The 26,907-nt window shown below is 33.5% G+C and overlaps 2 protein-coding genes across 2 annotated transcripts; both read right to left on the bottom strand.

Annotated features, from left to right (window-relative positions):
- Window positions 1–1,079: 1,079 nt before the first annotated feature.
- LOC112511372 (probable E3 ubiquitin-protein ligase RHG1A) lies at window positions 1,080–5,227 on the bottom strand. The gene is made up of 6 exons (XM_025116968.1): window positions 4,932–5,227; window positions 2,792–4,327; window positions 2,215–2,265; window positions 1,764–1,862; window positions 1,556–1,693; window positions 1,080–1,448 (listed from the first exon to the last, which is right to left on the bottom strand). The coding sequence occupies exons 2-6, from the start codon at window positions 4,283–4,285 to the stop codon at window positions 1,314–1,316; spliced, it is 1,917 nt and encodes a 638-aa protein (XP_024972736.1). The 5' UTR covers window positions 4,286–4,327; window positions 4,932–5,227; the 3' UTR covers window positions 1,080–1,313.
- Window positions 5,228–20,999: 15,772 nt separating this feature from the next.
- LOC112511280 (probable serine/threonine-protein kinase At1g01540) lies at window positions 21,000–24,061 on the bottom strand. Its single transcript, XM_025116845.1, has 7 exons — window positions 23,267–24,061; window positions 22,560–22,664; window positions 22,351–22,473; window positions 22,114–22,284; window positions 21,718–21,847; window positions 21,433–21,642; window positions 21,000–21,229 (listed from the first exon to the last, which is right to left on the bottom strand). Exons 1-7 carry the CDS (start codon window positions 23,911–23,913, stop codon window positions 21,095–21,097), a joined length of 1,521 nt encoding a protein of 506 aa, XP_024972613.1. The 5' UTR covers window positions 23,914–24,061; the 3' UTR covers window positions 21,000–21,094.
- Between the last annotated feature and the right edge of the window lie 2,846 nt (window positions 24,062–26,907).

The raw sequence follows: 26,907 nt of genomic DNA, 5'->3' as shown, positions 1-26,907 counted from the left end.
TGCTTATTGTGTAAATTTATGCTTATTGTATAAATTGGTTTTGCTTGCTTCCAGTTTCTGTTTATCGATTATTGTTGTTGCTTCTAGTTTCTGCTTAACGATTTTTGCTTACTTCCAGTTTCTGCTTATTGATTACTACTAATGCTTCCAGTTTCTGCTTATCGAATACTGCTGTTGTTTCCAATTTCTTCTTAACAATTTCTGCTTGCTTCCAGTTTCTGCATATCGATTACTGCTGATACTTCCAGTTTCTGTTTATTTGTTTCGTAACGATTTCTCTGACGCCTGTCGTTTACCAAATTGATTTCTGCTTAACGATTTCTCCAGAGAAGAAGACATTTCTTTTCCAAATCGATTTCTGATTATTGTCGTTTTACCAAATCGATTACTGATTCGAGAGACGCCTATCGTTTTGTCAAAAATAAAAGAAAGAGAAGAAGAAACCCTAGAAACAAGACTGCATCTTCATTTAAAATGCCCATTTTCTATCTCTATCTCTTCTTCCTGAGATGAAGGAGTGTGTTCAAACAGATAAGATATTAAAGAAGAAGGTTTCTTTTTCTTCCTTTTGTTTTCTTCAATATTTCTCACGCCATCAAGAAATCTTGGAGACTCCACCAAGAAGGAAAGAGGAAATAAACCAGGGAGGACCATTTTACTTATTTTATCTTGGATTTTTTTTCATATATATATAATCGAAAGCAAATAATAATAACCAACATAAACCATATCGGATATCGTTACCCCAAAGCTGTAAGAACAACATTGAAAAATCTCACAACTTTTAAAACGTGTTGGACCACGTTTTAGACGACTACGTACATAAGAATCCAATGTTTTTCAAAAACATCAATGAAAATTTGAATTACACACCAACAACTTTTTTTGTGATGAATCACGCTTATTATGTTAATAAACAGAATACGAATCCCTACATTGAAGTCGGTACAATTTCTTGTGACAAGTTTGAATCGATCTCTGGTTAGTAATTACGAGATTTTTCGTGCATTTATAACCGATTGTTACTAATGAAGTGATATGATATAATCTATTAAATTAAATTGGATGAAACCCTTATTTGGAGTATATACTTTGAACTTAAAACAAAGAGAGCAACTACAAAACTTTGAACTTGGTGATGAGCATAATAATAATAATAAATAAATGGAAAATCGACATAAGTTGTGTCTTTCCTTCCCTTTTCCTTAATTTTGGTTCATGAATCCAAAAAATAACAACATAAACCAGACCTCTTAATGCCCCCAATGGTATGGTAATGGTATGCTCTTCCTACCCCATTTTCCATCGCCCCTTCACGGCGCACCGAAGCCCGTCGACTTGCAAATCGGGCACGAGTTCTTGTGTTGCAACCATTGTTTGATGCAACCGTGATGGAACTCATGCCCACACTCCAACGTTCCAAGATCGTCCCCGTTCTTGTATTCCTCCTGAGATCAACAAACACGTCACCATTTTGAACGACATTTCAATTCGACAGTCACGACGTATCTAACAAGTTTTTTAGAACATTTTTGAAATAATAATAGTTTTATACCTGACATACGCAGCATGGTTCTGCATCGGGCTGACCTGTTACAGTCACGTACTGTTTCTGTTTGAGATGCTTTGAAATCGCATCTTCGGTTAATCCGGTGTTCACGTTTCCGATGCGTTCCTCCAACGCCAATAGCTCCTGGAAACCCCGAACAGATGTTATGATGAAGACCAACTTTTCTAAAAGAAATGGTGAAGAAAATGGTTACCTCATATGACATATTATCGATATCAAGCCGCATATCTCTATGCCTATCGTGAACATCCGCAATCCCATAGAAGACCGACTGATCTAAGAGCATAATATCCTGTATCAACATAAAGTATATCTCTTAGGGGCTATTCGGTTGGGTCTTTTATCAAGTCTCGTATGGATAAAGCACTAAATTGTCGATATCGATTGGGAAGACTTTTTGTAGGATGGTTTTTTCATAGATAGAAAGAGCGTGTTTTTCAATTGAGAGAAGCTGATTTGGAAAAAACTTGGCTTTCTACAGAAGCTTACTGAATAAGCCACTTTCTATATAACCAAGTCACTACCAAACAATCATCTATATCTAACAGAATAAGATGCAGATTCCCTTGCTGGTAACAAACAGGCACTAGAAAATTAACTCCAATTAGCAAACGAAATCGGGTAAACGAAAGCTGAAATCTAACCTCAAATCGCAAAGGTTCGCCCCTGCGCATAAGATCCAACACATTGCGAATCTGCACCAAATAGAGATGGTTTGGTCTCGGAAAAAGCTTAAAGTAAATCCATGAAAAAATAAGAAAGCAGCTACAACAAAATCGGTTTAATTGAACGCTAAATATGTCTAAATGTCCTAATACACTGCTTATAGGACTTAATTATTGACAAGGTTTTTGTTGGGGTGGGTTTTTTCATAGATGAAAGGAGTGTGTTTTTAATTGGGAAAGGAGGTGAAAAAACTTGGCTTTCTGCATAAAGATACCCCCAATAAGCCACCTTTTATATTATTAATCCACACCCAAACAGCCATCTAATAGCTGAGCGAATAAGCTATGAGTCCCATTAAACTCATCAAACTGGTAACAGACAGTCCCTTAGACATATTACGTGTACCATTAAACTCATCAAGCTGTCCCATTAGCCATATTACGCGTCCTATAAACCCAATTTGTTTTTTGCAACGAGCCCACTATTTAAACCGATTTTCTGAAGTTCACAAATATGCAACAAGATTACTAATAATGGAGTAACAGCAATACGAACCTCAGATACTAATCTGCCTCTTCCTTCACTTCCAGCCATCATTGAACGTGAAAGATAGGGGAAACCGAAAGCACCCTCAAGCTGTCTGCCCACCAGCACCGAGGACGTCCGCAAGTGAGGTTGTTGTTGCTGATGATGACCTTGAATGCTAACTGCAGATGGGATTCCTAAATCTTGGGAACTACTCGCAGATGGAGGAATTCTAGGGAAAATATTACTGTTCAGACCACCTGCAGCCTCTGAATCAGTTGCAGACAGCAAAGATCGCCGGAGAAATGCAGATAATCTCCGAGGATTATAATGTGACTGATTCCGGTGAGCAGATGAATTCGGTGCTGCAGATAATGGAGTGGGTGCCGCCTGAGAAGAGGTGGCCGCAATACCATTTCCAGCATTGCTTATAGTTCCACCACCACCATTTGCACTCCAGTTGATTTCAGTTGGTTGGGCAAATAGAGGATGATCGGAAATGTTGGATGGTATCGCTCTTGAATCAACTTCATTCCGCTCGGGAATCACAAGATTTGATGATCGATTGTTTCGGGAGCTAGAACTCCGACTCCACCTGGAACTTGACTGAAAATTTCTTCTCAATGCCGGAATCCGGAGAACCGGCTGTCCTTGATGACTTGATGAATTCGAATTTTCCGCTGTTGCTGGTACAGGTAGTGATCTAAAATCTACAGGATTAAGTCTCAAAGATGGATAAAGAGCCGATATATCCGATTGTCTGTTGCTACTATTCGCCAGCAACGGATCTTGTTGACGGGAAGAACTAATCCGCAACTGAACGTTTCTACGAGTGTTTTCTGCAACCGGGTTCTCAAAAGGAAGTCCAGAAACACCCAATCCGAGTCTCGGAATGATCTGGTTATCCGAAGGAGGGTTTTCAGCGATCGTCTGCCACATGGTCGAACCACCCTCGGGTCTTTCTAACGTGTTCGAACTTCCGATTCCGGAAGACGATTGTCCAACACTTAATTCTACAGCTTTTCTTTTCCGAGATAACCGACGATCATCCATTTCAAAAGGGTCGGATGACGGTCCAAAAGGGTCCGAAAACGATGAACTACTAGCAGTAGCCGACCCACTAAACGTCTCTAACGAAGTCAAAGGCACATTATGAGGAACTGAAGAACCATGATCACCCAATTGTAGCATTCTTGCTGATGGTTCAGGGCAGGACTTCATTAGAGCCGGCCACCCACGGTCTGGTCTCGGTTCAATCTGACCATGACTAACTTGGTTCGTTCCAGAACTCGAACCAGCCTCACCTACCGTCCACATACTTATGCCCTGCCCTTCTTGATTTGTAGACTCCAAAAATAGATCACTTCCATTGGCAGACGACATATAATCCGATAGCCGGTTTGATGGCGAGTTTTGCAGGTTGTTTTCCCAGCAAATTTGCTGATCTCCATCACTTGATCCTGAACCATGATCGAATCCTAAGGTTTCTGGAAACGAACCAATCGCACCCCTCTGTCCTTGCATTACACCAACCACCAAGAAAATAACACAAGATTTTCAAGAAACCTGAAAGAGATAGATACAGAAGATGACAGAAAACATTAACCAGGTGCGAAGAACAGAAAATCAAACCCCAAATCACAAATTTTACATCAAAAAGACGGTCAAAATTGCATATGAAGTATTTTTATCAAGAAAAGCATTTAAACACACATTTTGGTGAAAAAACCTAAAAGTGTTTCCGAAATTTTAAGCTCAGAGAGTGCTACACTTGAATCTGTAAGATCAAAAACAAGAAATTGAGCACCCATCACACCCTAATCTACAATCGACTCAAATACAAGCACACACAACCCAGAAACATCAAGCATTATTTCAAGAACATCATCATGGGTCGATGAAACTGAAGGAAAAATTTCAAGAATCAGGTAAACGGCAAACTATTGAAAACAGTGGAATGACGTAACAAGTGGTATACACAAAAGGGTATGAATCTAACCAGATATACATAACACCCAACAAACCTACACAAAAACAAAACAAGTTTTTCGCCTCTCGATCAAAACATCTCAGAAAAAGAAGAATTTCTTTGAACAGAAAATGTAAAAACCTAGATAACAAGAACCAGAAAACAGAAAGTGGGCGATGATGGATGAAACCAAGAACATACCAGAGAGAAAAACGAAGGCAGATTATAGGCGATGGATCTACGATTAACAAGTATAAGAAGATTATGAAACGGTTTTCCGAAAAGATGATAAAAAAGACTTGGTCTTTCTTTTCTTGGAACAAACGATCAATCAGAATCAGGTTTCTGATTCTTGAAGCAAATACCCCCTTTTCAGAGGGGGTTTAGAGAGAGAGAGATTGAATGAAAGAAAGCCAGAGGGAGGAGAATCAAAGATGAAATTGTGTTCAAAATGACATATGAAAGAGATAATAGAGAAGGGAAGGGGGAGAGGGTAATCTTTAATTTTACGATCTAACCAGAGAGAGAAAGAGAAAAGTCGCAAGTTTCCCAAAGAAAGGAAAGAAACTTGTGTGTGGGTTGGGCCGCTTACCAAATGGCGTTGGCTCTCTCTCTCTCTCTACACCTGTATGTCTCTCTCTCTATAATATATATATGGGGTATGTATGTATATAATGTATATATGAGGGGGTCCCCTGTGTGTGTGAGTGTCCCAATGCACGCCGAGCCGAGCAGCTGTGAAGCTGTGGGTTCTTGTTTTCTTCTTCACGCCAAGCAGGCCTTCGTCCCTGCCTGCCTGCCTGCCTGCCTGCCTGCCTTTGCGTTCGCTTTCACGCTAACCCTAATCCCCAACCCCTCTTTTTACTACTACTATTTAACGTCTTTTCTCTATCTCTGCAACCCATTTTGAAATTTCAAATTCTATCACCTTTTTTTTTCACATTTCTACCATAATTATTACTTCATGCTTTATATATTTCTAACATTCATTTCTTTACCTAATTTTCTGATACCAAGTAATTAATATATCTTTATTTAACTACGTATTAAATAATATTTAATATTTTTTAATCAAACTATATAAGGATACAAAGTCAATGTATATTATTTTAATAAATAATTGTCTTAAAATGTAGTATTTTTAATTAAAAATCAAGAAAAAAAATACATTTTGTTATTTTCTATTTAATAAACAAATTTTCCCATAAACACCCACCTCATATTTATAACGGTTTTTATTTTTAGATATACTATCAAAACAAGTTTTTATTTGTTTTAAAAGGTCAAAACTATGAGGAAGTCCCATTTCAAATCTAAAGAGGAATAAAAATTTATTTGTGGCCACGGAGGTTTAAATACGATGACTCCGGGCTATCTGCAAAGCAGGTGGTCGTCCTGGGATTAGTCAGCTCGCATAGCGGGTTGGATATCCAGGTTAATAAAAAAATAGAGTTTGAATTAAAATTTTAAATATTAACAATTTTACATAAAAAAAAATATTGTAATTACTGTTCTGGACGGTTACATTTATAATTAAAGTTTGTAGATAAATAATGCCATAAAGAAAATGAATAGGCATAGCCATGAAAAACTCCTAAGACAGCGTACGAACAAAAATCAAGCCATTCTTCCGTACACTCGACCGATTCTTGTATTTTGTTGAGAGTACATTTTTCAGTTATATACCGAAAAGCATATAGGAACTTGAAGACTAACTCAAGTAGCAAAAAAAAAGGTGCGAATGTAACTATTTCTCGTATGTTGACCGTTCATATCTTCATAAAATAACTAAAGAATTTTTATCTGTTATTATCAAGACAGTAACGGTTAAAAAACCAGATAAAAAGAGAGGGGAGGAGAAGGTGTAATGGCATATCAAACATTTGACATTGTAGGGAATCCATGAGTTAGATCTTATAGAAAAAGTACAAGGGTAAAAGCAGAAGGTAGAATAGATTAATGGGTTTGGTGGTGGTTCAGCCTCAGCCTCACCCTCAATTTCAAGATTGTTTTGGTTGGTGTTGAAACAGTCAATTTATGGGTTGCATTTACCTAAAGATTCTGTCCTTCATTACATAATGCCATTAGTTAGGTGGGGGTGTAATGTAATCACCCTAACACTCCACTTCTTACTTTCTATTTAGAGGGCTGTTTCATTCAGCTCAAAATATAAATAGAATTAAACTGTTTTCTTTTTATAATTTAATTTGAAATTAAAATTAAGGTCTGTAAGGAATTTGGTTTATTATATTATATAAAATCAAACAATTTTTTTTTATTTTTGAATTTACTAATTACTATTTATTATTTTTAATCAAACATTAGTGATATTTGATTTGGTAAAATGTTTTTGAGATATTTTAAATGTTATAGCAGGGTTTTTGAATTGATTGGAAACTTGGGGTGGATTTTGTTAAATGGTGAGAAGTGGAGGGGTGTGTTTTGAAAATATTGATTTAAAAATCTTTTAATCCCACTGGCTCTTACCAAAAATATATATAAATGTTATATTCTTTTTCTTGTTTACTTATTACTTGGAGTTGGAGATAAGAGTAAGAAAGAAGTTGGATATTTTGTTATTTGTTAGCATAAATTGAGTTTTGAGTATTGTATTATAAATTGATTGAAATAAGGATCACATAATCAGGAGAGGTGTATATTTTGAAATAAGGGTAGCATAATCAGGAGAGACGTATATTTTGAAATAAGAGTGGCATAATCAGTAAAGGTGTATATTTTGAAATAAAGGTGGCATAATCAAAAGAAGTGTATATTTTGAAATAAGGGTGGCATAATCAGAAGAGGTGTATATTTTGAAATAAGTGTGGCATACTCAACGGTTTGTTAAAGATGAAATTTGTATACATATGAGTTACTGTTATTGCATATGTATGATGCAATGAGTTGATTATATCGCATCAGTGCAATGCGACAAAATGATATGTTCGCATCAGTATGATGCGATGAAATGGTTTATCGCATCAATGTGGTGCGACAAAGTGTGTTTATAGCATCAATGGGGGTGTGACAAGTATGTTTATCGCATGAGTATAGTGCGGCAATGGGGTTTATCACATCAGTATGGTGCAACAAGTTCGGTTTATCGCATGTGTTTGATGCGATAAAATGGGTTATCTCATCCTTGTGATGCGATGAAATGGTTGTTTCATCTGTATGATACGTCAAGTTGAGGTTTGATGCGATAAATTTTTATTAACTTTTCAAAGATTGGTTTTCCAAAAGTGTTTTGGTGATTTCCACTATGTAATAGCTATCAATGGATTATTCACTAGACGTTACGGTCTAACATTCATTTTGTTTTCAAAAATGTGTATTACAGGTCAGACACATTCGGGATGTAAAGGGAAGTGGAAGATGTGAGTGGAAGTGTTATAGTTTTACATCTATGAATTTTGTGGAAGTTGAGTTATACATGATATGTGTGAAGTTGTATTATTCAAGTCATACAATTTGTGAGAAAAAGTTTGCAGCTACTTTTGCAAGTAATGATGTATATATTTGTAACCAGTGTGTATTATTTGTATTTCATGTTATATGAAATATGTGTGTTTTACTCAAATATGGGATGAGGTGTTACAAAATCCCGTAAAATACCAACTACCCAATGAGATTTCTAAATCTAATATTCGTGAGATTCCATCGAAATCTCATGAACATTTGGTAGCTAATAATTTTTTACAAAGTGCATTTTAGAAGCTCGTGTTTCAACATTAAAATAAGTTAACGGAGTTTACCATATTTATCCTTTTAAATTCAAACATAAATTTCGATTTTTACATCATGTGACATTATATGGGTACATTATAAGTGATTACTTATACGTAAACCTATACAGATATATTACTGAAAATATTACATTTTCTGACAATCCAAAAAAAGGAAACTTGGATATATGTCTAACGTACCCTCATAAATCAAAAATATGCTCCGATATTCTATTATTAAAAAATTATGCTTGTGTTTTTCTATTGAGGTAATCAAAGTTTAACTGGTACTAATTTGAACACCTTTACCAAGCAAACGACTAATCTGAAGAGAAGTTGGTGGAAGTTAAAGCAGTTCAGCGATGACACCCAGTTGTGATAAAGACCAGGTAACAACATTACTAGTTAGAGGTTGACAAATACACCTTACATTGCAGTTAAACAGTTGAAGACTTTTCTTTCCAAGTGATCATTCACCTATTACTTGGCATATATGAAAATCATACTCTGGATGTCATATAAATATGTTTTTTTTTTATTAACTTGGATATCCAACCCGCTATGTTAGCCGACTAATCTCAGGACGACTATCTGCTTTGCAGATAGCCCAGAGTCACCGCATTTGAACCTCCGTGGCCACAAGGAGATTTTTATTTCTCCTTGGATTTGAACCTGGGACCTAACGGTACTTTTGACCTTTGGAGCCAAGCTCAAACCAATCAAGCACCACCATTGTGGTTCATATAAAGATGTTTGTCTTACCTGTGTTACTACTGTCTATATAAAAAAAGGCGCGCGTACTCGAAATGTCGAATTTGATCATGGATGATGCTTTCGTGAATCATCTGGTTCTTCTCTATGACATTTTCTACGCCTTATATGATCTCCAATCTTCGCACCAACATGTTTTGACATTTAAAGAAACATACAATGTGGTAGTATGGGAGAGGGTATGGAAGAATTGAAAGAAGTGAATGATAAGCATAGTTTTCCAATAATAAAATAATGAAGCATATTCCTAGCATATAAGAATACATTTAGCATAGAATCTTGAATTTACCAAACCACCATATTTAAAACAAATAAAATATTAGAATTATATTGCTTCATGCTACACCATCGATGTAATAAATTAATAATTATTTATCCACCTTTAATTAATATATTCTTTAGGGATTTATTTGTTTTGATTTATTTTTATTAACCTGGATATTCAACCCGTTATGCGAGCCAATTAATCTCAGGACGACCACCTACTTTGCAGATAGTCCGGAGTCACCGCATTTGAACCTTCATTGGTCTCACGTGAACCCAACCCTATGTATATATATGTATGTATACTTGTATGTATGGAGATTGAAACATAAAGATATAGATATAGATGATGAGTTATATTTAATAGTCTAAAGCTCCACCTCTAATCCCACAAAAACCCTTCTCAAGTTGTAGCACCACAATTAGTGGCCCTCTTGCTCCATCTCATGGTTTTATTTAATGTCCTTAATTGTCATTTCATCACCCACTCTCACACCTTTTCATCCATTGTCAAAGATGATGAGTTTGTCTCTTTTCTTTATTAGAGAAAGCTACATTACACACCTTTCAAAGCCTTGTATTATAATTTGATATTTAACCCCAAATACCAATTCCCCCTCATTTGATACAATCATTTCAAGATTCTTCATTTGTAAGGGCATATTTGGGACCTAAACTTAACCTCCTATATTTCTGTTGAATATTTAAGGATGATCAGATGCAATGAACAAGACCGTCTTTTAGCATGTTAAATGTAAGATTTTGAACAAGGTCCTAAAATTTATATGTGTTTATGGTCTTTTTATCGACCTATGTAAAACTATAGCTGAAATTGTTTAGGTTCAAACCATTAGTTATTTGGTTTTATATTCAAATCATTAATGATTTAGGTTTAGTTTCATATTGTTAATCGTTTTAGGTTTAGCCCATTTTTATTATTAACATATATTCTATGTCATCTCATTTATGCATAGTGATCAAAAGTTTTGTATGCAGCCGAGCCTCCAAAAAGATTGGAACGTCCTTACCAACGAAAATGAAGCATTTAAAGATTCTTTCGTCCAAAAACAAGAAACAGGGGCTCGGCTCTACATCATGCTCGTACAAGTTGAGATTTGACATGTTTTTGGATTCATGCAAACAAGTACCAAATTGGAATGGAACGGGACCTAGATACAATGCATTTTGAAATCATGCACGGTATTATGAAGAATAGGCACTGAAAAAACATGGCATTTTAGGACAAACAATGTGTCTTGTATTGACGTTCATTATATGTTATGTCTCAACCATAGTTTTTTGCCTTTACGAAACCTCATGAAAACGTATTTCTTGTGTCCAGATAAAACAACACCCTCAATCACTTCTTATATGTTATGTCTTTGACGCACATATCGATCTGTGTTTGATAATCTTGGTATGAAGATTGTTGTTTCTTCGACAACTGTTATGTTTCAGTGTTATTCCATCATATTGTTCGACCATTTTGTACGTTCCAAACCTAATCAAAAGTTAAAACAAGTCAAATTAAGTTAATTATGTCAACATCTTTTTGGTCTCTTTTAATTTTATAAAAGATTATAATTTAAATATGATTAAAAACTATTATAGAATACTAAAATACTGATCTATCCTTTAATATAAATTTTAAAAGGAAAATTTATTAAAATAGTCATTTTTAAGGGGTTGGTTTTACCTCCCAGACATTTTCTCTCAAAGTTTACCATACATAGGTCCGCAAAACTCACGTTTGCAATTGCAAACCCAACTAAAAGAAAACAAAGAAATTACACTTTCTACCCATGTCCGTAAAAAAATTACATTTCTAGGACTATCTTGATAAATCTTATAAAGAAGTGGTTAAAGTATGAAATCAACATATAAAAATGAATATTTTAATTAATTTTCCTATTTTAAATCAGTTTTAATGTTTGACCCATTTACTTTCTAACTAACTTTTTAATTTAATTTAGTCATCAATAAAAAAAAAACTTAACTGCTCGACTATTTATTTTTTACATTATATTTTATTTCTCAATTTCTGTTTACTAATTCCACACTGGTTTCAATCTCTATTCACTCCACACTAACTTCTATCATTATTATTTTTTGATATATGGTTTTATTATTAAAAGTTTGGGATTGTTGCGAAAAAGTGTTTGAAAGTATGATTTATAATAATGGTTGAGTTTGTAAATGAAAGCGTGCGTGTACACACACACACACATATATATATATATATATATATAGTTAAAGATTATTTTGAATTGTGGTAAATATTTGAGAAGTAAAGAAGTCATTCTAGTCCTTCATACGGTCAAGATCGGATTTGTCTGGTCAATAATTGCGTATTTGACCGGTCAAAATTTGCAGCTATGAGAAAAACAGATGAGGTAGTTTCGTAATTTTTACAAATATGCGGCAAACAAATTAATATATGAACTTATGGGATTCACATATGAATTATATGTTCATATGTGAACTCGTGTAATTAAGATATGGATTAATTAACTAATTCATATATGAACCCTTATGATTCATATATGAACTAATTAATTGATTCATATATGAACCTGTGTGATCTATATATGAACTTGAACATGTGGGTTCGTATATAAATTAGTTAAATAGTTCACGTGTGAACTAATTAATGAGTTCACATATGAACAGAATCACACGAGTTCACATAGACTCGTTTGCCTCCTATTTGTAAAAGTTATGAAACTATCTCTATATCTTTCCGATATACATGCAAGGAATTATCCGGTTCTTCACGGTTAAAGCCACAAATGTTGACTAGATAAAGGGATATGATCACTTATTTACTTCTCAAATATTTACCACTTCTTAAATGAATCTTATATATATATATATAGATAGAGAGAGAGAGAGAGAGAGAGAGAGAGAGAGTTTGTTTCAAATACAATCTGTTGCATTTGTACAACCACTGCAACCCAATAAATTGAGATATTTATATAAATAATGAGAGTTCATTTATTATGATTTGAATATTTATGGAAGATGAATATGGTTCATTAATTATGATCAATACTTTATATTAAGAAACAATCAAAACTTCTATGAAATCGCATATTAATCAAATGAAATGGACGGTTGAGATTGGGTTGTATTGGTTGTACAAATGTCANGTTGTACAAATGTCATGGATTGTATAATAACCAACCTCTCTCTCTCTCTCTCTCTCTCTCTATATATATATATATATATATATATATGAATGACATTAATTTATCGTCTTATTCACGACTTAAAACACGTTGCATCATCGTTGTGACGTGTAAGGCAAAAGCTTACCGTCACGCTAAGCCTTACAACGTTTAAAACCTTGAGTATAAATGTTTTGTAGATAGAAATAATTTAATTGATTATAATTAAATAAAACTATGTTAACTCAATTAATCACCATTACAAGTATATAATATACAAATATAGGACAAACAAAGAAAAACGTGATATTAAAATAAATAATAAATAAAACAAAAACTAAAACAAAAAAAGAAAATAATTTGAATGATTTGATATATATGGTCAAGTATGTCTCCTAACGGAAGAACACATTCATTTTCCAAATATTCATGCATATGAATTCATGTTTCCATAACAGAATTAATAATGAAAAAATATATCAAAATAATTAAAGATAATAAGATGTTATTGCAAACTATTTTTATTTATCAAAATTCTACGAACCAATTTCATTCATCCATTTTTTTAATCAATAGTTAAGATTAAATAGTGTTATATTAAGAAATTAAAAAAAATATTAATTTTTAATTAAAAAAGAGCAAAATCGGCAGATCACCCATATAAATCTGTTTCACTGTATGAAACTGTATTTCATCACTATTCTCTTCATTGTATGCAACTACTTCACTGAATGAAACTGTATTTTTCACTGTATGAAAAACATTATTTCATCATCGTATGAATCTGGTTCATTGTATTATAATGTATTTCTTAACTAAATGAACATGTATTTATTCATTGTATGAATTTGGTTCACTGTATGAATCTGTCATCTTCATTGTGCAACTATTTCACTGTTTCACCGTTTTATATTTAAAAACAATTGATTTACATCTTTCATATAAACAATTTCTATATTTACGTTTTCATATTTAAAAATAATTAAATCATTAATTTTCAATATTAAAAACAATTAATTTACATCTTCCATATAAATAGTTTATATATTTACGTTTTCATATTTAAAAAATAATTAAATCATTTCCAATATTAACTATTATACAGTAAAATGACAATTATACCCTTACTTATTAAACTTAAAAAATAAAAAAACGGAAATTTTCTATTGGTCGAGAGTGGTTTGCATAGTTTTCACGAATCGGGCGGTTTGTAATCTAACCCGCCTATATATATGTATATATATATATATGTATATATATATATATGTATATATATATATATATATGTTATGATTATTAAATATTATTAAAAAGCCTTTTATAGACGTATTTTTGTTTATGTATAGAGTCTTAAACACATGGATGCTGATTAAATGATACAGTATCCGACTTCAATTATCGTATATTTAAATTGGTAAATTACATACAAAAATACATCAACTTGCTTTCATTCATATTTTTGATAATACAAAAAAATTGTATCTTAACTTTAAAAACTAGAAACAAGAATTATTTTGATAATACAAAAATACATCAACTTGCTTTCATTCATATTTTAGGAAATGACCCATGTATGGTTGTGGGGAGCTATGTGATAATTATTCATCACAGTGCACATGTTTTTGCTACTCTTTTTTATTTTATAACAAATTTAAAGATACCCAGTTCAAATTATATTTTAGGAAAGTGATAAAACTAACCACTTTATATAACTTTTTTACACAAAATAACCAGTTTTTAAGGGTTTTATAAAACTAACCACACGGATCGCCCCCGGGGGCCATCCGGCCTTTTTCTTAGAAAAAAAAATTTAAAATTTCTTTTTTTCCACTTGGGGCGAGCCACGTCATCGGATCGCCCCCAGGGACGATCCAGGCTTTAAGTATTTTTTTTTTCTTTTCTTTGTAATACCGATTTCATTATAAACATCAACCTCCTATTTCATAAATTTTCACACATTCCCTTTCATTTCTCTTCTCATATATTCTATTCTCACAACCTTTAACGCATTAAACACAATCAACCATCACAAAACATGAAATCACGTCAAAGTGATGATATTTGTGTGTATCTTCAAAGTGGCGGTTAAAGCCCGTACGCATATATATTTTTAAAAATACGTACATAAAACGTACGTGAATATACGTTAATATGTGTACGTGTTAAAAACCGTACGTATATATACGTTAAAATACGAAGTTTCAATTTTTGTACCGTTTATATCGCTTTTTTTTCCGTAATGCATATATATATATATATATATATGTTACCGCAATTTATATCGTTTTCTTTACGTTATGCATCTCTATATATATACACGTTACCACAATTTATATCGCTTTTTTTACGTTATGCATCTCTATCTATATATACGTTATCACAATTTATATCGTTTTTTTTTACATTATGCATCTATATATATATATATATGTTACCACAATTTATATCGTTTTTTTACATAAATGTAAGTAGGTATATATACATATATACATACGTACACATATATACGTATATACATACGTGAAGATATGTAAATATGCGTACGAGTTTTAACCCGTATACGTATATACGTATAAAATACGTAAATATGCGTATGGGTTAAAACCCGTACGCATATATACGTATAAAATACGAAGTTTCAATTTTTGTACCGTTTATATCGTTTTTTTTACGTAATGCATCTCTATATATATAACTGTTACCGCCACTTCGAAGATACATACAAACATCATTACTTTTGACGTGATTTCATGTTTTGTGATGGTTTATTGTGTTTAATGGGTTAAGGGTTGTGAGAGTAGAATATATGAGAAGAGAAATGAAAGGGAATGTGTAAAAAATTATGAAATAGGAGGTTGGTATTTATAGTGAAATTGATATAACAAAAAAAAAAAAAAACTTAAAGCCTGGATCACCCCGGGGGGCGATCCGTGTGGTTAGTTTTGTAAATCCCCAAAAAATGGTTATTTTGTGGAAGAGGGTCGTATAAAATGGTTAGTTTTGTCATCTTCCCTTATATCTTTCAGTATTTTTTACAGGATACTGAGTTCAAATTTTGATCGATCTATTTTAGAGAAATTACATTATACTCTAAGGGATCGTTTACCCAAATGCTTACCTGGTAAGTTGATTTTACTCTAAGGATCATTAACCAAACGCTTACCCGGTAAGAGTCAACATGCTCACCTACTTTACTGGGTAAGATTCAAGTTCTTTGAAACGACATCGTATGTGAGAGTCGTCACCCTTACTTATCGAGTAAACTCTTGGTCTTAATCATCGCTCTTACCATGAAAGATTATCGGTATTTGCCATGTTCATCCAGTAAGTCAAGTGATCCCTATCCAATAAACGTTTGATAAACGACCTCTAAGTTTGTAAGATTTATTGGCTATGTAAATAACTATGCATCTATCTATATAAGAGTGAATTGAAATTTTGGTCCTTGTGGTTTATTGTTTTTCTTAGATTGGATCCTTACAGAAAAATATTTTAAGGAATTCTCCATGTATGCAAAAATGTTTGGTTTTGGTCCTTCCCACTAACAATGTTAAAAAGACCTGTTATGTTAAATCAGTAGGCATCACGATCTTTTTCATTTTTCTCATATTTTTCTTTAAAATTATAATTAATTAACATAATAAATTCGGTATTAATTAATATATATATATATATATATATATATATATGAATAATATCCTTCCTCACTTGCTTGAGAAAAATCATAGGTGCTATCACGATGACCTCCATGACTCCATCTCCTTATTCCTTCCATTTGTTTTGGTCGTCCCCTTCTCACCTTTCAAGCATCCTTCTGTCCCAACAGCGAACACCCATTGTGTAACGACCCAAAATCTGAAAAATAACGACAAATAATATAAATAGCCAAACCGACACCAAAGATTAACGAGCAATCAAAAATTTCAATTACATTTCAAAGGTTTGTAGCCGAAACAACATCTACAACTGGGATTTAATATTATTGAACTAAAGGTATGTGTAACACCCCTAAAATAGGAGCAAATTTAAATTGAAAAATAAGTATGGAAATGATACTTGGATAAATATAATCACCCAATGTATGAGGAAAGTGTAAGAGTTTACAACAATGTATAAGAATGGTAGCTAACAACCTAATAATTTAAACCAATCTAGGCAAACATTAACATCTGGTGTCACTACTTTCACCAAAAGATTTATAATCAACGTGTGACGCTATGTAATTCAAAAAGTGTCATCCCAAACTGCCCCTAATAGCAAGTCATGCGGCTTTAGCCGTAGACTTGCCCGCATGGCTACCCGCGGAACTCACTGTCCCAGCCTCCATCTTCACCTTTTTTCATGGTTTACCATGGTTCAACTTAGCCTCAACATATAACCACAACAAGTACCAAAATGAAAGGTGTTACAGGGTCAAGATTCTCATAAAAATTCCAAAATGTTATGATGAAACTTAGGGCATTACAGTATGCCTGACTGAACCACTAACCAACTCTAAGAGGAGCATTATAGCTTGTCCTTTTCCTAGGAAGAACTCTCCACATGAAACTTACCTGGAATTGGTTTAGTTTTTGAAAAACGAGGGTTAGACCAAAAAATCTAATGAAATGCCTTACTTTCACATTAGTTGAGGAAAACCATTCATTCATAAAGTCATCAATGTATTAACTTCCAAGAAAATATCCACATACAATTCATGGACTTTGCACAACATTCGTAGCTATATTGTCACTCCATTGTGACATATTCATATAAGACTCATAGTAGATGTTTGTCCAATGTGCTCAAGAAACTCATTCAAGGCGCGTGCACACACACACACACACATATATTATACATATATATATATATATATATATATATATATATCACTCCAAGAGATTCCACTACCTGTACATTTCCAAAAAATCGCCTAAACTCAAGGGTTTCTCATCCAAGCTTCTCATATCGATATCCAAGACAAAAAATCAGATAATCAATATGTAATCCTTTGAAAACACCTTCCTTAACAAGGTTTGATCATCAAACAAATCCCAATCCATAGAACAAATCCTGACTTGATTTACTGAATCCAAAAGAAAAAAATGTCTAAAAACTTGCAGGATGCATAAACTCAATGATGTCAATCTACCACTGAAATTAATATTTCAAACCTCCATTAATAATAAAATCAAAACAAGGATTCTACCATAGATTTGCTCTTTCCAAAAATGGAAGATAAATCAAAAAGAGAACCTTAACTTAGATGAAGAACACCATTAATGGGAAAACTTAAACAATAAAGAATTAGAAATTATGTCTATAAAGTAGAATCAAGTTACATAAATGTCCCCTAAAATATCAAGGTGTTTACACTTAATTTCCCAAACTTCCACACTTTAATAAGTTTAGGACAACGGTTTATTACACACCACAACCAGACCAATACATCTCTGGCCTCCAAGCAGTCCTTGCCCTACATCGATCTCCTACTTGTAACCACCGTTGTTCTTGTGAATCTCCACCATCGATCTTCTACGAGCACTACCATTGTTGATATCTCCTCCATCAGTCTCCTTCAACGTCTACCAAATCAGTTTGCAACAATATCCCTCATTGAAAAATAACACAGACGTAGGGACAATGATAGCCATTTACGGTGAACCTATAACCAAAAATCCAGAACTCTTTAAACGGTGAGGGGAGTGTATCTCAATTGTTAGGAAGGGAGACATGATGGTTGATCACCTACTGACTGTGATGCTGGTCTCGATTTTGTTGGGCGAGGGGGTTCACCAATAATGGAGGTCGTCGGTAGGAATGATTGTTTCGTGGGAGAGGGGGAAGCGACATAACATGTTTTTTTGTTTGTTGTCTGAGGGGGAGGCAGACGACAAGACCTAACAGGGGTTGGATTGTTTCCATTTGTTTTTATTCTATTTTTTAAAAGAAAGTGAGAAAAACATGAAAAGAACCAAAATGTTCTTACTTAATGGTTGGAATTTAACTCTTGTTAGTGGCAGGGACCAAAACCAAGAAAAATGCATACCATGAGGGTTTTCTTGCAATAATTTTTACCATAAGGACCAAAATTACAATTTACTCTATAGAATTATATGTCGACTAGATGTAGCCCTACATTAATTGGTTTGGTGAACACCGAAAAGATTCTCGTTGGTCCAAAAAGTCACATTTTGACCGTGCTTCATGTGTTATAGATTTTTGTATGGACCAATTTACCCTTTATTTAATGTTTTATAAAATGTCAGATTTAAAAAGATGTTTGGTTAGATATATTAAATAATAATTAATAATAATTAAAATAAAATTAATTTTTAATTTTATATAATATAATAAGATCATTCCCTCGTAAATCCAAGTTTTAGTTCTAGGTTAAACTGAAAAGAGTGAAAATTCAATAATCCTTATTATTTTTATCTTAATTCTCATTTTTTATTTCTCTCTCGAGATGATATTAATTAATGAAAGGAGCAAACAATTTTAATGAAAAATAAAAAAATCCATTTATATTTTTTTATAAATTATACATTAACTAAATTACAATTTTATCCTTAATAACATAATTCTTTTATCTCATAATTTATAATGAGAAAAACATACACTTATTTTTAAATAACCATTTATTTTACAACAAACTAAAATTGAAAATATAAAAATAATTACGGTTTTCATCCCTATAATTTGTCAATAATTTTGATTTTTCTCGTTATAGTTTAGAAATTACGATTTTAGTCCATATGGTTTACAACTAAATTTCTATTTTTAAATACAATTGACTAAACCAGTAAAAAGCTTTAAATAATACGGATCAAAACAACAATAAATCATAAATCTTAATCATAAAAACGATAATGAATTACGAACCATAAAATCAGAAACGACAACTGCAATCCACCGAAATAAAAATCATTAAAAAAACGTACACGAAATTTACATCAAATATAAATATTTACGTTGAAAAAGAAGAAATATTTAATAAAATGGACAATAGGTTGACACGTGTTTAAATAGAGACAAAGGTTTCACGGATACCAACCTCACCCCAAAAAGTCTACTCGATTCCCGCAGATTCCATCCCAATTTCACATAACAAAATTCATAATTATAGTTTTTTTTACACATTCACATTAAAATCCCACGATTGTATCATAATAGTCACATAAATAAGTAGTTTTGTAATTTTTGTAAATAGATAATAAATAAATGTATATATAAATTCATATATATATATATATATGTATATATATATGTTTGACTTATTACTAAAAAACATTTGTGTAATATAGTATGATACATCTTGATCTTAATGTTTTGTTTTACTTTTTGTTTTTGTTGATTTTATAATACGGTTTTGTGTGGTTTTGATAAATGATAATGTTTTCATGTTTAAATAAAATAAATTGAAATATCATAAAAAAATTGATAAAATATATCGAAATTTATATCAAATTAACTATTTAAAAGTTCACGTTTTTTGTGTAATTTTTTTAATTCAAATTTTTATTACAATTTAATTTAAATTTAATAATTACAGTTTTTATAAATATAGTAATTAAATGTTATGTTAAAACTCAATAATTATTCTAATTATATTTTATATTTTTATATTTAAAATAAGATATTTATTTTGTATTTGATTATGTTTATTTGTACTTAATTATACAAATTCAAAATGAAGTTTTAATAATTTGTAGTATTTATGTACAATTTACTTGTAATATTGATTTAATAATATGCATCAATAAACAGTACTTGATGCATAAAAAATGGTTTTTAAAATTTCTGATGAAATTTTTGTTTGAGCTATTTTCAATTAAAACATATAATATACAAACTTTTTGAGCTATTTCTTCCTATAAACAAAGGTAAAATTATCATTTTTCATATATTAAAAAACACAATAATTACATGTTCCTAAAACTATACGTCTTTCTGCTATGAACATTTATCTTAATAGGAAGGAAATAAATTTTTGTGATAAGCTTAACAAATAATACTTTGAATTCGTTCATTAAATATCGCTAACTTGAGATTATAAAAATACGCTAAATAGATTCACATTGTGAGACAAATACATGTAAAATAGATGGGACGTCGAAACTACCACTTTAGATCCCGTGTTCCCCTTGAGACTGCTCGAGGCTCGAGCTGTGCAAAAAAACCCGAACACATAGAAGAACGGCTGCTTTCGTGAAAACTAAAGTGTAGTTAAGTCATTTCATCACGAAAAGTCAGATTTTCGTTTCCAATTTTCTTTTTTCGCACTCAACACCGATCAAAACAAACCAAGAAATGCGCGGAATCAAACAAACCCGTGTTACAAAAGGAAAAACTCGTAAAGATTGCTATGGAATCAACAATGACTAGTCGTGAACGTGTAGTGTAAACTTACATGAATGGACAACATTATACACATCTGAATTGGTCAGCTCTCAATCTACTGCTGTTCTTGCCTTTTCCATTCAGATCTGTTTGTCTGAATGCTACTTTCGTACCCGCTACTATCACCCGACTCGATATGCCGTTTCTCAAACGACCTCTCCCTTCCGGTTTCCCGACTTCCTCTCCTTTCCTGCAATCAAGAACCCAAGATCATGGTCAGTTTGCGTTTCTAACTGGGCACACCTCGACTAATCCCATGGGGCCCTGAAGATAACAGTCTAAATTAACCCCATTAGCTTTCAAGAGACACGAATTGGCATGAGGCCCTGAAGATAACAATCAAGGTTATTATGGATTTTGTCAAAAAGGAATGCATTCGGAACACAAACTTACGTCTCTAAACGGAAAATCGTCTGCCTCAAGCATGTGAATCACGTGACCCATCTTCGGCCGTTTTTGAGCACTTGGATCCACGCAACGTAAAGCTACCAAAAGGACACGCTTCAGTGCTCTCGAAGAAGGTTTCTCGGGTATTTTAGGATCCAAAACCCCCTCGGCATTCCTATTTGTTACCATCGTTTTAAGCCAATCGACAAGATTTACCTGTGTCGTTCTCATTTAGAATCCAAGTAAAAGAACAAAAACAACATCGAAAAGAACATAATAATCAACACGAACCTCTCCTGGAGGCCGGCTATAGTCGACAGGGTTTCTACCGCTAATTATCTCCATAATAAGGATCCCGAAACTGTATACATCACTTCTTTCATTCAACATGCCCGTACTAGCATACTCGGGAGCAACGTACCTATTTTGAGCAATATCGGAAGTTTTTCATCTACTTGTATTATTTGGAAACATAAAAGACCATAAACATGAAGAAATAAACCAAACTAAACGAACCCAGTATATTCCACAGGAGGTCGGGAATAGGGAGGGTAAGATGTACACAGAACCAACCTCTACCCTCAAAGAGTAGAGCGGCCGTTTCCGTGAAAATCCCCGGTTTGTGAACGTCAAATACGATAAAATTTTGAAAAAAACTGGTAAAACATGAAGAATTAAACAACATACCCAAATGTTCCCATGACTCGGGTGGTGACATAACTCCTTTCGGAGCCCAAAAGCTTGGCCAAACCGAAATCTGAAACCTTGGGGTTCCATTGCCTATCGAGCAAAATATTACTCGATTTGATATCACGATGAACAACTTTGGGCTCGAGTCCTTCGTGCAAATAGGTCAACCTATAAATAGCCATAAAGGTTTCAGATTACTTAAAAAAGATTGAAAATTTTGTAATAAGAACATACCCTTTTGCTGTCCCGAGTATAATGTTCATTCGTATCTCCCATGTAAGCGGGCTAGTCGAACCTACATCTCCATGAAGCCATTGTTCTAAGTTCCCGTTGTCTACATACTCGTAAACGAGGATCCTAAACAAGATGATAACCTCATCATACGTGATCTATTGATCTAAGTTACGCAGAAAATGAAGGCCGAATAACGGGTTGTAGGGTACCTGTGAGCTCCTTCGACACAAAAGCCGAGCAACCTGACTAGATTCTTATGGCGTACGCGTCCAATTGCTTCTACTTCAACCTTAAACTCCCTCTCGGCTTGTCCTCTGTTTCAAGCAATTTGGAAAACAAATCAACAACTTATTTGACATTAGAAAATAACCCTGTTTTGTTAGCCATAAGCCACAGTAGCGTTTCAATAAGCTCCACAGCGTCTTTTTTTTTTTTTCCAAGTAAGCACCCTATATTTTTACGTCATTTTACATTGTTATCTAGCTTATAATTTTTTTTTACCAAACGTAACTAGCTTATCAGCTAACAGCGAAACAATGTCGAGCCCTAGCACATCTCGATGGAACCTTGGCCAAGCCAGGCTGAACCTTGGTGCACCAAGAAGGTCAGGGAACAAGCACATTGTGCATCAAGCTTCAACCAACAAAGTCATATCTCCCTAACCCTAGCAAAGCCAGGCGGTGCACCAGGATCATGGTTCGATTACGGTTCTATTCTTTAATCTTTATCATAATTCGATCAAATTGTGGGACAAATTGAGCAAAATTGATTGATATATGCTACATAAACCTAATCAAGACTCGAATATGATAAACCCAAAAATTTCTAACAACAGAAACCATGTTAAAAACATTAAATTCATCAAATAAATGTTTATATACATATAAATTGTGGGATTTGAATTTGAGAATTGAACCTGTTGTTGAGCAAATTCTTGACAGCAACTGTGCTTTTATCCACCAAAACACCACAATAAACAATCCCATATCCACCTTCGCCAATCACATTCTCATCTGCAAACCCGTTTGTGGCAATTTCGAGCTCTCTAAGAGTATACCAATGGCCCCAACCCAAATGGGAAACCTCGGGTTGAACCGATATAATTGACTGTTGATCGCCCGACCCGATTTCATGGGACGACCCGCCACCACCTGGGTAAGAAATACGGTGCTTCTTGCCTATCTCTATCTGAATCTTCTGGTAGCCATTTAAATTACTCTCATCCTCTGCATGTCTATCAACTACAGCCAAAGAATCTGATTCGTGAAACGGGCTTTGACCCGGAGGATGCTGATGCTGTTGTTTGGGGGTTTCTTGGACATGGGTTCGGGTCGGGTCGACTCTGATTTCACGAATTTCTTTGGAGATGTTTGGAATTGTGGGTTTTTGAGGCAAGGTTTTGGTTTTCTTGCAGGAATTGTTGTGTTTTGAGGTGAAATAGAGAGAAATTAAGAACATCAAGATAACAATGGTGGCTCCAACGCAAATTCCAACCACAACCCATAATCTTAAACCAAAAATAGAGGTTTTCTTGGAGAGCTCATCGTTTAAGAAGCCAGACATTTGAATTGTTGTGGTTGAAGGAAGTATGTTTCTGGTGGTAATTAGTACGATGAAGCTACATGACAAAGAGACAATTCGCAGAAGATAATGAAGAAAGAGAGACAAAAAAAGGAGGCTATGGTAATGGTAGTGGTGGTAGTATTGATGGATAGAAAAATGAGTGGGGATTTCGGGGGGTTGGGGGTGGGAAGGTCTAAAGCTGGACTGATGGGACTTGTACAAATTTAGCAACCCCACCCTTGCTGCTTTTATTTTTTAATTCTAATTTTTATTTATAATTTAATATATTTTATTTCTTTAGAGTTTATCATCATAAATGTTTCAATAGACTTTAAAATTTTGTCCAAAAAATAACACATTTTGTCTTTGAAGATTCTAAAATACAAGATTAGAATCAGGGTGGTGTCTGATTGGTTTGAGTTTGGCTTTAAAGATCAAAAGTACCAGGAGATCCCATGTTCAAATCTAAGAAGAAATAAAAATCCCCTTGTGACCACGGAGGTTCAAATGCGGTGACTCCGAACTATCTGCAAAGTAGGTGGTCATGCTGGTATTAATCGGCTCGCATAACGGGTTGGATATCCAAATTAATTAAAAATAAATAAAAAAATACAAGATTAGTCCCAATATGATATGTTCATCTAACGATCATTAAAGAGTTTTATTAAGAGGCATTTTTGTTCTTTTTCTAATTTATTTGTCTCTTACTCCATCAAAAATTGTACGGACCAAAATTGTAGTTTAGGAGGGTTGTTTGCCAGTTGTTGAATGGTTTGGTGCAGAATAAATACGTGGTCATAATGATTAAGAGGTTTTCATAATATAGTGCAAAATGAAATATAATTATTTGGTAATTGTTTATAATGAAACTAGGGCGCTGAATGGTTAAGTGAGACCCATGATACAAAATTATTTAGAGAGTTTTAGAATCATTAAGAAGCAGACTATTTTTTGCCAAACAAAATGCATCTCTTAACGATTCAGAAACTACCTCTTAATGATTCAGAAACTACCTCTTAATGGAACTATTAAGAGGTAAACAAACAACCAATTATTCTCTTACTTTTATGTATTTTTGTTCTTTTTTTTTTGTAATATTTTAATGCTATACATAGAGAGTTCGTTTCAAATGCAACTCATCACATTTGTACAACCAATGCAACCTAATAAATTAAGATGTTTATGGAAATGATGAGAGTTCATTTATTATGATTTGAACATTTATGAAAGATGAACATAGTTGATTAATTATGATCAATACTTTATATTAAAAAACAATTAAATGGACGGTTGAGATTGAATTGTATTAGTTATACAAATGTAAAAGGTTATATAATAACTCATATATATATATATATATATATATATATATTTATATATATATATATATATATATATATATTTATATTATATTATATTGACACATGGTTAGCTAATATACTTGGTTATTGCTTTTTCCTAAGATGCTATATGGCTAGACTTTTCCTTTCTGCTTCTTATTGGTTGGTTTGCCTTTTTCTAAGACATGATATATTATATTATCAAAAACATCTTCACAAATAATGTTGCACAAGTACCATACCACTACTAAAACACATATACATATACATATTAGTGATCACCAAATCTGTCCGGCTCGGGACCGTCGGAGGACTGGACCAGTAAGAACCGGTTACATATGATATGGGTGGGGGTAAACTACACCAAACCTCACACTTGACCTTGTAACATGCTTCATGGTCATGCCCTTGTAAACAACATACTTTTCCTATGTTTAATTCAAATTTAATTTCTAGAAAGTCCTTGGATTAATACTTTCAAGGTCACACAACTTTAGTCCCTCATTTGGACTAATCATTACAAATAGGCCCAACTTAAGGGTGTTACATTCTTTCTATAAAAATGGACATGTATTATGTGTGTGACTTGTTCTAAGTGTGTTATGTCATTTAAATTGAAGTTATTTTTATTATCTCTCTTTTTTTGAATCCAATTAGGTTTTCCTCCTCAATGTTTATTATATTGTTTTGTAATGACTGTGTAATAGACGTGAAAGGATGATCATATTCACTTAGGGCACGTTTGGTTTGAGGGATTTGGAGGGATTTGGAGGGATTTGGATTTGAAATCCATTCCATCCCTTGTTTGGTTTGCTAAATGGGTTGGATTTGGAATCCCGTCTACTTTTTAAAATCCCGTAAACAATGGATTTTGAAATCCATAGTAAATGGGCTGGATTTTGAAATCCAATCCGGGCTCCTCTTCTCCACGCTGCTACGAACTTCTCGCCACAAACCTTCCAATCTGTCGCCCGTCTCCACCATCTCCCCAGCTCTCGTCGCTTTCCCCGCTGTTCTCTCCTACTCTCTGCTCTTCAACCTGCTTCAACCGGTGCWCATCAAATCGCCTCTTCGTCTCGCTTGAGCAGGTAATAAGACTTCCCTTTCCAATCTATATTCTTGGTGGTTGTAGCTTGAATCTTTGAAGAAGAGGCTAGGAAGAAATTTTAGGGTTTCGTGCAATAGCTTGAATCTTTAAACAGAAACCGTGATTTGCAATGATACTGTTTGCACCAAAGCTTGACCTAGAATTTGGTTTGTGAAATGAGATTCTTTTGGCCGAAAAATCTAGGCATTTCCTTGCTCTCTCAATCAAATAAAGCAAGAAACCAGCTCTGTTTAAAATTTAGATAGAACAAATAAAAGTTAAAAGAGCTTTCACAAAACTCATTTTCTCATTAGGATTTCGTGTAATAATTTCATCCGACAACATGAGGGTAGTTACAGAACTCATTTTTCTGTAATAGAAACTATGGAGTTTGGACATGAACTCATTTCACAGAACTCATTTTTCTTACTGACTTGAGGGTAGTTACACCAATGGCAATTTGCAAAGCTTCTAAATGTGGGTAATTTTTGGTGGGTAAATATGTGGTTTTGAAAGAACAAGTTGGTAGTTAAATGTGGGTAATTTTTGGTGGGTAAATATGTGGTT

The sequence above is a fragment of the Cynara cardunculus genome, assembly GCF_001531365.2.
Source record: "Cynara cardunculus var. scolymus isolate 2C chromosome LG 4, CcrdV1, whole genome shotgun sequence".
NCBI lineage: Eukaryota > Viridiplantae > Streptophyta > Magnoliopsida > Asterales > Asteraceae > Cynara > Cynara cardunculus.
This window is presented reverse-complemented; position numbering and strand designations above follow the sequence as displayed.

Bases quoted from the DNA above. Each gene is read 5' to 3' on its own strand.
- LOC112511372 (XM_025116968.1), bottom strand. From the start codon at position 4,285: ATGCAAGGACAGAGGGGTGCGATTGGTTCGTTTCCAGAAACCTTAGGA. The intron at 1,694-1,763 runs GTAACCATTTTC...CGGGGTTTCCAG, and splicing joins TCGATAATATGTCATATGAG to GAGCTATTGGCGTTGGAGGA. The intron at 1,449-1,555 runs GTATAAAACTAT...TGTTGATCTCAG, and splicing joins AACCATGCTGCGTATGTCAG to GAGGAATACAAGAACGGGGA.
- LOC112511280 (XM_025116845.1), bottom strand. From the start codon at position 23,913: ATGTCTGGCTTCTTAAACGATGAGCTCTCCAAGAAAACCTCTATTTTT. The intron at 22,285-22,350 runs GTATGTTCTTAT...GGCTATTTATAG, and splicing joins ATACTCGGGACAGCAAAAGG to GTTGACCTATTTGCACGAAG. The intron at 21,848-22,113 runs GTATGTTGTTTA...TGCTCAAAATAG, and splicing joins CGAGTCATGGGAACATTTGG to GTACGTTGCTCCCGAGTATG.